Below are 15,314 nucleotides of genomic sequence, written 5' to 3'. Positions count from 1 at the left end.
CAAAATACTAACACTAAATTTTAACACCTTATCTTGTATTTACTTAGTTAACTTTAAAAGGTAACTTAATTAGAATGAGTATTTGTCTTTCTATGCATCTTTCTCCTAGATTATAGTTAGTGCAAAAGCTATTTAAACGATATGTGTTTGTCTTTTATCATACTGTAATTTGTTTTACTGGGTACTCATTAAAATTTGCTTTATACCTTATATTCAAGCTTCATATGATTACATCATATGGTTAATTTCGATCATTTTGCTTCCTGCAAGTTGTGGAGAATTTTTTGTTACACATGAAGTCAGGCCAGTGAGATGTTTAGTGACAACAACGTCTTTTAAAGCTCTGCCCACCACCGGATTCACAGCACACCATCAAATGTCATCGATTTTTCTCACCTCTCAGTGTGGCAAAATATTCTTGATATAAAAGATAATGTTTTTTTTTTTTCTTCTTCTTCTCATCTTATGGGTCATGGGAAAAATACTGACACACATACAAAGTACAGTTAAATTCCTTCTTGTATATGCTAATCAACATGCAAAATGTCACCACTTGCCAGGATGTTAAAGTAAAAGTATTACATTTTAGAGTTTACATCATTTTATAATTACAACATGGAAACATGTTGTATTTAACAGTCCTGTTGAACTTTGTTTTAACTTAAAACTAGAAACCTTCAGGACTAAGGGACTCTTTAAGATATTTTTCCCATTTAAAGTAATGGTAATTATAGGTTTACAAGGTCATTATCTGTACATATAAAAGAATAGGGATTTTCTTACTTGCATGTGCTAATCAATATACAACAAATTACCACTTCCTGACATTATGATTATGGAATATAACTACTTTACCTTTAAACTTCTTTACCCTAAAAATCTCAGAACAATATTAGCATTATAGGAGAGAATTTCTAAACAGTTTGAACAGAAGAAACTTCCAAAATACCACCAGGCCATGGTAATCAGAAGCTATATCTATGTTGCATAATGGACATAATTTTTTATGTTACATAAAGGACAGTGACGAGTCTGTATATAGACGAGAGGTCGAACAGCTGGCCCTCTGGTGCGGTCAAAACAACCTGGAGCTGAACAAGCTTAAAACTGTGGCAATGACAGTGGACTTCAGGAGGAGCACCCCAGTGTTACCCCCCTCACACTACTCAACAGCTCTGTGTCTGCTGTGGAAAACTTTAGGTTTCTGGGATCCACAATTTCTCAGGACCTGAAGTGGGCACCAAACATAGACACATTTGTCAAAAAGGCCCAGCAGAAGTTGTACTTCCTGCGTCAGCTCAGGAAGTTCAACCTGCCTCAGAAGCTGCTCATCCAATTTTACTCTGCAGTAATCCAGTCTGTTCTCTGCTCATCTATCATAGTCTGGTTTGGTTCAGCCACAAAACAGGACAGAAACAGACTACAACGGACAGTCAGGACTGCAGAAAAAATCATTGGTGCTGATCTGCCCTCCATTCAGGACTTATATAGATCTCGAGTCAGGAAACGGGCAGAAAACATCATTGCAGATCCATCACACCCTGGTCATAACCTTTTTCAACTACTTCCCTCTGGTTGGCATTACAGAGCACTGTACGCCAAAACTACCAGACATATGAACAGTTTCTTCCCTCAGGCCATCACTCTCATGAACACTTAAGTCAATCTTACAGCATCAGAGACAATTCATGTAATAAACCAGTCAACAACAATCATCCACTGTACTGAACTGGTCTCCATGTGTATATAATGTAACTGCTTACCCATTCCATAGTCTGTGTTTATTCCAGTATCTCATCCCTTTTTTTTTTTTTTTTTTTTTTTTTTTTTTTTTTTTAAGCACACAGAGAGCAAGGTAAAACCGGAGTCCAATTCCTTATATGTGTACATATACTTGGCCAATAAAGTTGATTCTGATAAAGAATAATAAAAAGTAATGTCCTTTACTTATCCAAGCGGATCAGGTATTAGATGTCATACTTGTCATCTGTACAGTAGTAGAGATTATGGACTAATTTTATTGTGTCTGTTGGCTTGTAATATGAATGAACAGACATTTGTGATTATGAGTTCTAGCTTTTTTTAATTTAGTATTTATACAAATGACATGAATAAATATTTTTGCTTTTTGTTTCAAACTTCTTATCAAGAACACAGTTCATTTAAATTAAACTGAGTAAAATGTGCTACTTCCCTGTGTCTCCGTGGGTTTCCTCCGGGTACTCCGGTTTCCTCCCACAGTCCAAAGACATGCAGGTTAGGTGCACTGGCGATTCTAAATTGTCCCTAGTGTGTGCTTGGTTTGTGTGTGCGCGCCCTGCCCGGGGTTTGTTTCCTGCCCTGCGCCCTATGTTGGCTGGGATTGGCTCTAGTAGACCCCCGTAACCCTGTAGTTAGGTTATAGGGGGTTGGATAATGGATGGATGGAAAATGTGCTACATGCTATTTACTGTACATTGCTTTTCAGGAACAAGCATAATCCCAACCCCTGTTATGTTGCGACATGTCCGACCATTTACATTTCAAGACAAGTTTGGTTTTTGATGTGCCTTCTCCTTCCACTCGAAAACTTAATAATCCATAAAGTTAAGAACTGATGCTTTATGGGCCATGTAATATATTATTATTAAACTACTAAAGTAAGGGAAACAATAATGTATTAAAGAACTAACCTAAGTCATCAAATGTAGACCAACAAGTTAAAGATAAAACAGAACTAGTGGTTTTGCATGTTAATTTGAATTTCTAATAAATAAAAAACCAGTCATTGAGTATTCTTACCTGTTTCAGAGACATACTGAACTTGATGTTTTTTAGAAGAATGGGATGATTGTTTGGAAGACGGTGAATCTTTTGGAGATGGTATGCTTGATTTCTTGTGCTTCTTAGGGGGTAACTGAACTTCTTCTTCAGAATCTGAGATGAAAAACCAAATAACGGAACTCTTAAAGCAAATCACAGGTGTCAGAAATTCACCCCTTTAATAAAAATCATAAAATACCAAAATTACTGAATATTAAATAAACATTATGCTCACAACTTTAACAAGGAAATAAATGCAATAATTATACACATGCACAAAGCTTTATAAAGCTTGAAAGCTTTCATGAAGTCATGAGCACTAGCCAGAAATATCTATATATATAATTCACTAAGCAGCCGACCAGGGCACGCAAGACAACCATGGGATACGCACGACATAGCCATGCCCACCAACTCACAGAGCCACGCCCACCAACTGTAAGACCATGGGATACAACGACAACTCACAGAGCCACACCCACCAACTCTAAGACCATGGGACGAGAACGCTTGCTTGCCCACCTGCCTGACTGTTACCAGCATTCACCGCAATGTACTGGAGTGTAAAACTATCGCAGCTGCTAAGCTTTCAGCCACGTGAGATTGAGCAATAACCGGTCTGTGATGCCCTTAGATGTCCGGGGCTGCACGCGCGCTACACTGAAAGGATCAACGTGTGTCTACCCTGCGCCGAGAGGCGTGGGTAAGCCATTGAACCCCATTCATGATGGGGACCGGGGCTTGCAATTGTTCCCCATGAACGAGGAATTCCCAGTAAGTGCGGGTCATAAGCTCGCACTGATTAAGTCCCTGCCCTTTGTACACACCGCCCATCACTACTACCGATTGGATGGTTTAATGAGGTCCTCGGATCGGCCCTGCCGCGGTCGCTCGCAGCCTCTGGCGGAGCGCCGAGAAGACGATCGAACTTGACTATCTAGAGGAAGTAAAAGTTGTAATTCCGTAGGTGAACCTGCGGAAGGTTCATTACCGGTTGTGCCGACACGTCATTGGATGGTTAGGACCCGAAACCTCTCGGGCCTGCTTCCCCGCCCTCTCTCCAGAGAGACGGAGGGGGCGGAAAGGGCATCCTCCCTGGGCGTCCTTACTCTCTCCCCCCGTTCCGCCCTCCACACCCGACCGCCGTCCAGCCCCGTCCCTCGCTCTGGGAGGTGGGGGTGCAGCGGCGGTCCTCCGTTTTTCAGTCATGGACAATTATATGTTGCTCTCTCCAGAGTTCCATCTTTTCATTCACTTACAGTCGTATCCTCAAACCCACCCCATTTGGACAACTGTCTCTTTCAGGAAGTGTTCACCCATCAATACATAATTATTCGGCGGCGTATGCTACGCCGCGGGTTGGCTAGTATTAACTATTATCAGAACACTGAGATGACTGGTTGAAAAGGAAGCTCTTCGAAAAGAAAAAAAAATAATAATAATTCACTGTAATGATGAAAGTTTAATGCATATTAAAATCACATAGTTCTGTAATTGCACAACCACGATACTGGGAAAAATAAATTTTCCCATTACTGCCAAAGATAATTCTTCAGATGTCAAAATGACAATTCCCTAATGGGACCTTCTCTATGCACATCTCATCCTTAATCCAATCTGATTCTGGATCTCTATTGATTTTTAGCACACTAACTAAGAAGGAGAACTGCCATGAACTGCCATGTTCACTTCAGAATAACTCCCATGTTGATATTAAAGGTAATAATTGCTAAATTAGTAACCAATGCGGCTCGCACTCCCTATTTACATATCATGTGTTGAAAACATGGTTTCCTCACAATTAAGTAGGACTATAAAATTCTGTTTTACATCATGTAGTATTTATTAACCAGCAAAGCACAGAGATTGGACGTTCAATTCCTGGTGAAAGCAATCTTAACAATTTTTACATCTAACAGCTTCAAAGTCTGCAGCTATGGCATTATAAAGCAGAACATCAGCAACTTTACACCAAATTTTCTACATATCCAGAAACAAAGAGCAGTTCACAGAAGGCCTTACAAAAACATAAATCCTTGGAAAGATTTCAGGTTTTCTAGTATAAAAAAATTAAACTTGGACTAGTGATTTTTGTTTTATATTAAAACTTATGCGCAAGCCTTTTGAGAAAGAAATGTAAGAAAATAACTGCAAAACTCAAGTCATGCAACCAGTTATCAAGGATGTCACGTCAGGAATAACTATACTACACAAGAGCATATTTCTCTACTCCAGCTTTACCCATCCCTGTACTTTAGAATATTGTCTTAAAGAGGATTTTTCCATATCAACATCAATATTTTATCACACCCAAAAAAATGGTGCCTGTCTGATTTGATAAGTTGTGAAAAAAAGTTTCTAAGTGCTTATTGCCATCAACATGCTATGCTTACAGGTATGGCTTAGAATTCTAAAAGTTAAGGTAAAAAGCTTTTATGACAACTGGGAAAAAAATAATTGATGGATATAAACAACTACATTTCATCCACAGGCTGGCAGGCCTAATTTGCTATGACAATGAAAAACAGACCCACTAGAAACAGGAGGGATTCTCTCTGTCTCAGATGGAGAGAATCTCAAACTCTTAACAAAGAATCATACATTACTACATAACTCTACAACAAAAACTGTCTTTAATATTGATGATTTTAAAAAATTTTTGCTGAACATATTCACTTTTATGTTAGAATTAAATACGAACACATTTGCTAGTAATACAGTATGTTCTGCATTACCAACTACAGTATAAAATTATTTTCCAAATCCTCCACTAACAAACATTAGTAAGAGCAGACTATGGAAAGTTTATATAACTGAGCCAATTTACTTCAACAACTAGTTGTTACAACCAACATCGCCCATTTTCAAATTGTACTAACACTTCATTTATTTTGAAGTTGCAGTCACTTATATTTTGCATATACTGCCTAGCATGCAGTAAAATCTATTAAATTACTTAAATTATATTACTTAAAAAAAAACCCACAATGTTCATGCATTATTTTTAAACAATGTTTTTTGTGTAAATATCATTTTGGTTTAATACAACTGTACGTGCTACAATGTAATCTGACATAGTTAAAAACTTAAATGCACAACATCACTAAACCCCCAACAATATTTCTTTTGAGATCCTGGCAAATCATAAACTCTGATGACAGTTAAGCTATAAGCATATGTACTTACAACTATTTGTGCAGTAACTTGTAATGATGCAAAGTATCAACAAAATAAAAAGAATCCAGCATACATCTTTTAAATATGATGTTTAAAATATGTCTGTAACTGTTATCTTAATTTTATCAATTGTCTTAACCACACTGTTTAAACAAACACTGAATCATTTTAGATGAAGATGTTGTAAACATTAAGAAGCACTCTAGGATACTCCATATGTCGACTGGCTAAGATGTAGATATTGCTCTCAAAATTAAAAACAGGAAAGCAATTAACAATTAATTGTTTAATTGGCACAAAACAAAATAATTACATATGCAATCATTTTCTGAACTTTCTTATTACAATACAATATCCCAGAAGCAAAAAACAGGAACCAAACATGAACATTATGTCAAGCTGCTACATATGTGCACATACTTGCACACACACTTTCCAACTCAATTTACAATTCCCAATCAATCTAATCAACCTGTTTTTAGTAAGTCTAAAGAAACTTGAGTGTTTCACACATTAGTTCAGAATTTTAATTCAAGACACTGTCCTAACCACTATATCACTATGTAGGAGAAAATCGCAAGAAAAAAAATAAAGTGTGTGCAACAGTTACTCTTTTGGTATATTTTTTTAAAGACAGCTTCAGGCTCAAAAAGAAATATTACCTACTACATTTCAATTCAAGTATAATAACCATGGACAATTGAAAAAAACTAATCAAAAAAAGCAGAGGATTAATAAAAGTTTATTCTTTTTAAAATAAATAAATGTTTTATACATTTGACTGACATTCTTATCCAAGGCTGCACTAAAAACATGTTCAAATTTGTCTCCTGAAACCCTATGCTGGCCTAATAGCTTAAAACATTTTCTTACTTATGTTAGTCTCTTTGTTTATAGGCCCATTTGTAATATTCAGATAGTTCCTTTTCTCAGTCTATGCTAATCTAAACTTTAAATTTAAACCACAGGCAGTTTACTGCTTACCTTTTCACCATTTTAGGTCAAAGAAGAGGTCATTCATTACATTTCAACTGATTAAATTGAAGAAAAACTGGTGTTGTAAAACTATTGACCAGTAGTGTACGTTATTGCTAAACAGATAACTGCTTCACATACGACAATTACAACAGTTAACAGAAATATTTTTACATTTGCAATACACTGTTCAAATATATCATAATTCTGAAGCATAAAAATCATAAAAAAAATGCTAAGTCATAAACCTGAGTCAATAATGTTTCTTTTCTTCTTTTTTGAAGGCTGTTTCTTCTTCATAGATGAATCTTCATCATTATTAGGACTTTTTACCTAAAATTAACAAAATACACCGTGTTAAATGCAGCTTTTCATTACTGTTGAAGTCTTTTGTTATGTGTTCATAGTATAATGAAATTCTTTAAAACTACCTGTATTTCTAAATCATAATATAAAAAACAAAACCTTAAAACCAGTTATTATATTATACCGTGTCCTTTACAAAGCATCACATCTACAAGGCACTTTACAAAGCAAATGACAATATAATCCATAAAACCCAAAATAAGAATTCAATGCATGACAAAATATAGGAACAAAATTTTGAAAAGCAAACATAAACTAAGTAAATATGAACTTAGAGTACATAGGAATATATTTGCAACAGGGGTTAAAAATATGATGAATTATTGAAATATCAGAGTCAACAGGTATGCTCAATTTAAATGTCAATTCTTAAACATGTTTGGAATGTGGCCACAGATGATGCTTCATGGACAGGCTATTCCTGAAAGCCGGAGCTCAAGCTAAAGGAGTATTCAATTCATCACACTAGTGATCCTCTGTTCAATCAGCCAGCATTCTATATCAGCCAATTTTAAATACAAAAGAATTGATTGGTGATCAGTAAATTGGACAACCATAAAAAAATAATTTTTTTCATCTTAACTCCTTTACGGGAGGTATTGTGGTTGTACATATGTCTTTGTACTGTGTTTATTTGTTTGTGTGTTTCATACAGTATTATGTTTTTATAAAAAACTGTATAATTAAAATGGTATACTGTATTCATAAATACACCTCAAGAATTATGAAAGTCCTGCTTGTACACTGTAAAAAAAATAAAAATTAACTGTATAAAATATAGTAAAACATATATTTTAACAGCAATTAAAGATGTTAATGATTAAAAATGATTAAAAACTGTAAGTGCATGTATATTTACATTTAAGCAGGGTTTAACTGCCAATAGCAATTAATTAATTCAACATGTGGGATTTTTTTTTGAGAGACAAATGGTGAAAACTACTTTGTTTAAGCTTTGTTTCAGATAAGTACATTACAAAAGAAATTACACAATATGACAACCTGTAATCATGAGAATCATTTTATTTTCTTTTATGCCATAAGTATTATAGATTAATATTTTTGTACATATTGTCTTAGTTAAAAAGTATGTATTTTAAAGGTAATGAACATGTTCACCATACTTTTACATTTTTATTGCATGGTAGAAGTGTCATCATCTTTACTGCATAACAATTCTGGAGTGCTGGGCTCAAATCTCAATCTCCTTTCCGTCTGTCTGGAGTCTGCCAGCACTCCCTAGTGTTTCTGATGGGCTTCCTTTGGGCACCTTCGCATTCCTTCACATCACAAAAACATGAAAGTTAGCAGATTCTGAGTGGTGCCCCTGTGGGTAAATGTGGGAATGTGTGTATCGGTGTATGTGTCTATGCATGTTCTGCAATAGAATGGTGAATCCTAGTCTTGCACCAAATGCTGCAGCCTTGGCTTCAGCAAACCTGACCGGGAGTATATGGGTTTGACAATGGATGGACAGATAAGCTGGTCCCTTATGAATGAGTACAGAATGGCAGATGGTATTTTATAGTATGGGACTCCTTTATCCCCACAGCGAAACATCTTTAAAATGTCTCCCCTTTTTTATCTTTAACCAAGTCAGAAATGTCTTTTTAATTCAGGTAAGTATTTGAAGGGGGTTGTTGCTGTTTGTTACACTAAAGCTGCATTTCACTTTTGGACATGTCTGCCCCATCTATGGAAGCGTGCAATCCCAAGGCCTGCAATGGACTGCAAGAAGACCAAACACAAGGTTATTTTCTTATTCGAGTCCAATACAACCTAGGTAACAGTATGGCTGCACAAACCTGATAGCCTGAAACCTTAAGTGGGCTCAAAAACATTAATGCATGAATACACTTTTTCCATCTGTATAACTAGCAAGTGAAATACCAACTGACCATTCTTGATCTCAAAATAATACACCATATTGAACTTTCTGCCTATCATGGGCAGTTTCCTACACTGGGTCCAAAAATACCAGAATAACTACTAGCTTCTAGCAAAGCTGATCTAAACAAGCAAGTTACAAGGTGGTCGGATGGATTAACCGAACAGGTTTGCTTCAAAGGAAGTGACATATTTAGGGCATACCATTTTCAAACATAAACGAACCTTTGTGACAGCATTTCCATTTGTACGTGTCTTCTTCTTTTTCTCATTTTCCTTTGATTTACCATTTGTTGCTGGTTCACTTGTGGATTTTTTTGTCTGCACCCCAAAGAATTTTCTTATGTCCTGCATGGAGAAATCATTCTATACTTAACATAACAGAAAGAGCAGCAGTTTTCATTTGTACCTGAAGCCTATAAACTACATCATTATATTGATGTCTGGGAAAACTAATAACCAGTACAGTCATTTGATGGCCTTCACGTTCACTTTATATCATAGTAACATTCTACATCTTATAAAAAATACAATAAAAAAAATATTTAACAAAAACAAACTCCTGATAAAATGGTCTGACGCAGTAATTCCTGAGGATTTATGTGTGAAGAGGTGAACAGTACAGCACAAGTCCGCAGCATGAGTGTAATGCGTGCGTTATACGCAACCAACAAGCATGAGAGGGTAACTGACAGTTCGGGCTCTCATCGCAACCTACCAACACCTAGGAACACACTCTCGTTTCCGTTCATATTCAAGTGTATTACAACTCGGTGTAAAGAATTATACTGTAAGTATGAGGGCTGTGCACACAAGTTGAAAGTGCAGAGATGCACATGGCATTACAAAACTGCAATATTTATTAGGTCCTATGTGCCACAGTCTAATGAATTATTCTGTATTGCATTTATAAAGCACTTCTGCCCATGTTGATGAAAAATATTAAATTATGGCGGCGGCTGAAGAGTTTGCATAACAATCTGCGTATTGAGGGAAGCATGTCTCCCCATCGGTTATATTAAACGCTATCGCGCGTAAATCCCAGACAACTCCGGCAGCGCTCTAAACATGACCATTACTCACCATCGTTACTTTAGAACTCTTAAATTTTGCTCTCCAGTTTTCCCATATAAACTCGCCCCCTCTCTCTCTACGTTGGCGCCAACCTTGTTTGGGCGCCTCTGGATGACGTCAAGACGCAGGCAGTTTCAGTAGAGGATGAGATGCTTGGTCAAGTTAAGGCTCTATAACTCCTCTCGGGTTCCCTTTAAACACACGCATTCCCGCGATGTTGCAGTGTGGGATGCGCTAGGCATTTGAGCAGCACAAGACGTAATTAGACTGTGTGTGTATTTCCTATCAAGATGTAATTTTACTAACTATAAATAATGCTCGCCTCTGATGGAATGTAGCGACTGTGCATGCTCTTTTATTCTATTTTATTTTTTGTCATCATTTTTTAGTGATGTCAAAAACAAATAAGGCAACAAAAAAGTAAAGATATTTTCATGAAGTCTGGGAAATACGTCAGGCTCTGGGGCAGATTTTCTCAATTCTTTGCGATAAAGTAGTTTAATATTTAAAACATTCTTTTGTAATAGAGCGGCCATTTTATCCTTCTGTCCGTCTATTTTTTAAACCCACCTTTTAATACTGGAGGTCACCACGTACGGCGGGTGCAAGGCAGTTCAGTGTTGTTGCTGTATGTGGATACGCAGTGGAGATTCCTGTTCCATGAAGACAATGACTGGGGCGTATTCTGAAGGGAGTACTTTAGAATATGTGCCTAGAACGTTAATTTCATATTTAATTACAAAATAAATATTTAAGCCAATTTCAGTTTCACTTATACATTGTGTTCTAAAGTTTTTAAATCGCCTATTAGGCTACGTATTGAATAGACGCGGCACTATCTGTGTAGTTTGCATATTCTTCACATTCTGTCTGGCCGTATTCTCTGAATTCACAAAACGTGTTTTTTTGAGATAACTGGTGAATCTAAATTGATGTAATCTACATGAGTCTTTGTGTGTGCCTCTGTGCTCCTGGATACACCCGCACCTCCCTTGGCATCGATTCCTGCCTTTCAACCAGTTTCACTAGTAACTCTAAAAGTGGATTCAGTGGGTACAATAAGTGGACGAATAGATGGACTAATTGATCGATGATAACATGAATACTGCGTCTATCTATCTATCTATATACTGTATAATTGCTATTTGGAAAAGCTAGTTTAGGCAATAGATTTGGAGCATAGTTTCATATCACTAAAGGTGAAGAGTAGGGTTTTAAAAAAAATAGGAAATGTACAGAAAGATAATATAGGTTAGTCAGACAAATGGAAAATTGTTATGCCATCTGATATTTGTTAGGACTATAGCTGCAACATTTTGAACTGTAGGGAGTGCAATCCAACGTTTAACAGGGTTTGAATCCCATGCCTAGTCATTTTGTGTAGTTTACACATTTTGCCTCTGTCTTTGTTATTTCTTTTTCCCTGTATTACAGTTTTCCTCTCCCTGCAATAAACTGGCTCCCAAACTTGCACTTATTCATGCTTGGCATCCAATATCACCAGGAAAGACTCCATTCCCCCCAACCCATAAATTTTGTTAATTAGAACATTAGAAAAATATGGAGGTCTGAGGAATGTATTTTATGTAATATCCTATCAAATGTACTTGTGACACTTTGTTGCATACAACTGCACCAAAATAAATACAAATCCTGAAAGCAAAAATGAATAGGTGTATTTCAAATTATTGACAACACATAATTGTATGTTATTTAAGTGGATTTATGACATTTATGTATACATATATATATATATATATACTCCGTGTATATTTAATTTATATGGCATGACTAAAAGGGCAACGTGATTAACTGGGCTTAAATGGAGCTAAAGTTCCAGTCTGGTCACTTTCTACATGAAGCTTGCATGTTCTCCCTTTGGTATTGTATATTTTACTCTGGGTACTCCAGTTCTCCACCCACATTTCAAAAATATGCCTATTATATTAATTGATAACTCCAAACTGGTCCTGTGTGAGTGAATGTGGGTATGAGTGTTCTTTGTGATAGATTTCTAACCCATCTGTGTTTAATATCCTCATGATACTGAATTGCATTAGGAATGTTAAAAAGTAACTAGAGGGGTGGTATCTAGAAATATATTGTATTAATATCTCTCTTTAAAATACAAAGTGCAATATGTGACAGAGGAGAATTAGCCAATCTGTCTATTTACTGGACCTGCTAAATATAAAGGTTCAGAACCCACCACAGCAGAACCAGTTACAAGGCAGAAACAAAAGCCAATAAGAACAAAGATAGTGTTTGAAAATTATTTATGATTTTGCATTTTTAACATAATATTTAAAATTTTAGTCACACTTACATACATATTTGAAGTATAGTATTTCAAAATCATACAAACTTAGCCTAGTTTGTTTTTTACAGCATAATTAGCACTATGCACCACTATTTATACGTTTCCACAAAAACTTGTAATCTGAATGAAATCATGCTTAAATCAAGCATCTCTGTTGTTATAAAGTAATAAAATTGCGTGTTGCAATATGTTTGATATCTTCTAAATTAGTAACTCGACAGTGTACCTTAAAGTTTACAATGAAAACACTCAGTGCACGCCTGAAATTGCTGTTTAAATTAATTAAGTTTGTTACATTGGGAAACAACATCTAATGGTGTTCCTTTCTCATTATTGTCACTGAGTTAAACAGTCCACAGTAGGAAGGCGTGAATACAGATGCAAAGTTGCCTCCCCAGAGCGGTGCTCCCCTTGTGACCCGTGCCTGAGCTCACAGTTCAGGCTAATCATTGACAGGGAGCCTGTCTGGCTTTTCCCTAATGCAGTAACCAGGCAGTCCAGCCATTCATTCTACAGATGCAAGCCAGCCTACTGGTTGGGCACTGTAGCTCATCATTGAAACAGAATATAGGCAAGTGCTATATTTTTCTTAATTCCTCAGAATCCAAAATTTCTCTTAATGTATTGCATCATCTGTCATCATGTACCTGAGAAAATGTTTCTCTGTTATATTATTACTTTATGAAGGATTTGTAGCATGTGAAATAGGAGATGGAAGAAACGTTTGGAACAAATTTTCAGGATCCAGTCTTCTAAATGAAACACAATATTTCCAGGCAAACCGATTCCCTAAATCTTTTCTCTGGGGTGTTGGTACAGCAGCTTTTCAGACAGAAGGAGCTTTGGACTGGGATGGTAAAGGACCTTCTATCTGGGACCATTTCATTCATTCTCCAGACTTCAGATATAATGATGCAAGTTCAAAGAGCTATACATTGTGGGATAAGGACTTGGAAGCACTTAAGTACCTGGGAGTAAAATTCTATCACTTCTCCATTTCATGGCCAAGACTTTTTTCTGATGGAATAGCAAATGTTGTGAACATGAATGGTTTGACTTACTACAACCAGCTGATTGACTCCTTGAGAGAGGAAAAGATTGAACCAGTCGTTACATTGTACCACTGGGACCTACCCTTAGCACTCCAGCTCAAATATGGGGGGTGGAAAAATGAGTCCCTAATTGACATTTTTAATGACTATGCAGCCTTTTGTTTTCAGGCATTTGGGAATCGTGTCAAGTACTGGCTTACAATTCACAATCCCTATCTGATTGCATGGCATGGCTATGAAACAGGTATACATGCCCCTGGGGAGACTGCAGACTCTTCGGCTGTCTTCAAAGCAGCGCACAATCTAATCAAGGTGAGCCTATGTCCTGATACTATATCACGGGGTACGTTTTTGTTTGGTCTTGCAATAATTTCGAAATAACAACAATAGCATTTATTTATATAGTAGATTTTCATACAAGCAATGTAGCTCAGAATGCTTTACAAGATGACAAAGGGAAAGTTACATAAAAAGAAAAACAATTAATATGTGTTTTAGCTTATATGTCTTATAATCTGTTTAGAATATAACAAGTGAGAATTTACTGTTGCCAAATTACAGTATGCCCTGTTGAAAGACAGCAAATGTGTTAATATTCTTATCTTTGTCTTATACAATTTTTATACATGTTTGTATTTTCCACATGCCAGATTTCCCCCTGGGGACAAATACAGTTATATCTATATATTTGTTTAATGTGACACAATTAGTTGACGCAATAATTCATTTTTCATGAACAAGATGTTTCAAAGCTTAATGTACAGAATACTGACTGTACCTAGATTTGCAGAAGAAGTCAGTTTCATTTCTTAGATTTTGAGGTATTTGTGTAATTTATAGTATGTTCTATTCCATAGAAATCCGCTGATCATTAACATAGTTTCTCCTCATTAATAGACTAAACTCTTACAGCTGTAGAAACAGTTTGACATGTAGAAATATGGTCATCTTTGTTTTAGCTGTTTTCACTCCAGCAAAATAAACATGATGTTTCACTAAATGTAGAAATCAACGACATTATCAGACAATTCAGCTTGTTCGCCTGTCTTAAGAAAGAAAAAAGTCCAGTGCCATAAATATTGAAAGCAAAGTGTCCAGTCCATGTGTGAGATAGTTACAAACATAATCTAGAAGTCCAAATAATGCAAAGAAATGAAATAACAACTTATATAAATGTATATAAAATACCATACTATTTTGAACATTGAAAAAATGCTTGAAAAAGTACATACAAACAAACATTGTATTTTTCCTAGTGTAGTGGTATAATAAATATTCTTGCAAATGTTCAGTTTAGCCTGATCAATCCCAGCATTTGTGTTAATAAATATGAATGAATGTCAATTTTAAAAAAGTGTTATCTATCTATCTATCTATCTATCTATCTATCTATCTATCTATCTATCTATCTATCTATCTATTGTATCAGACATGATTTTCATATAAACAATATGCTATACTGTATATATATATATATATATATATATATATATATATATATATATATATATATATATATATATATATATAAATATCTATATGTATACAATATATATAATTTAGTTTACAGTTCTAGTACCATGGTAGAACTGCAGTTCGGGCTACTGCCCCATCATCCAGATATCTGTATTCAAATCCTACCCAGGTGACTATCTGTTGTA

General features: G+C 35.8%; 2 protein-coding genes across 5 annotated transcripts in view; one reads left to right on the top strand and one right to left on the bottom strand.

The window, feature by feature from the left end:
* The window catches only part of rfc1 (replication factor C (activator 1) 1), a 62,638-nt gene extending 52,191 nt beyond the window's left edge, over positions 1 to 10,447 (bottom strand). For 3 of the 4 annotated variants that reach the window (XM_028801972.2, XM_051927380.1, XM_051927382.1), the window contains exons 1-4: positions 10,291 to 10,447; positions 9,433 to 9,555; positions 7,203 to 7,287; positions 2,782 to 2,916 (exon numbers count right to left, since the gene is read on the bottom strand). In XM_028801972.2, coding sequence (XP_028657805.2) covers positions 2,782 to 2,916; positions 7,203 to 7,287; positions 9,433 to 9,555; positions 10,291 to 10,293 — 346 coding nt within the window. In that variant the 5' untranslated portion in view covers positions 10,294 to 10,447. Of the gene's footprint in view, positions 1 to 2,781; positions 2,917 to 7,202; positions 7,288 to 9,432; positions 9,556 to 10,290 lie in introns of those variants that run through there. The other variant, XM_051927381.1, reaches the window with a different exon arrangement.
* A 2,682-nt stretch (positions 10,448 to 13,129) lies between these two features.
* Positions 13,130 to 15,314, top strand: part of LOC114651897 (beta-klotho-like) — a 28,370-nt gene continuing 26,185 nt past the window's right edge. The window contains exon 1 of the mRNA XM_028801968.2: positions 13,130 to 13,965. Coding sequence (XP_028657801.1) covers positions 13,243 to 13,965 — 723 coding nt within the window. The 5' untranslated portion in view covers positions 13,130 to 13,242. The remainder of the gene's footprint in view (positions 13,966 to 15,314) is intronic.

The sequence above is a fragment of the Erpetoichthys calabaricus genome, chromosome 5 (genome assembly GCF_900747795.2).
Source record: "Erpetoichthys calabaricus chromosome 5, fErpCal1.3, whole genome shotgun sequence".
NCBI lineage: Eukaryota > Metazoa > Chordata > Cladistia > Polypteriformes > Polypteridae > Erpetoichthys > Erpetoichthys calabaricus.
The sequence above is the reverse complement of the archived record's forward strand: the minus strand, read 5'-3'. Positions and strand labels throughout refer to the sequence as shown.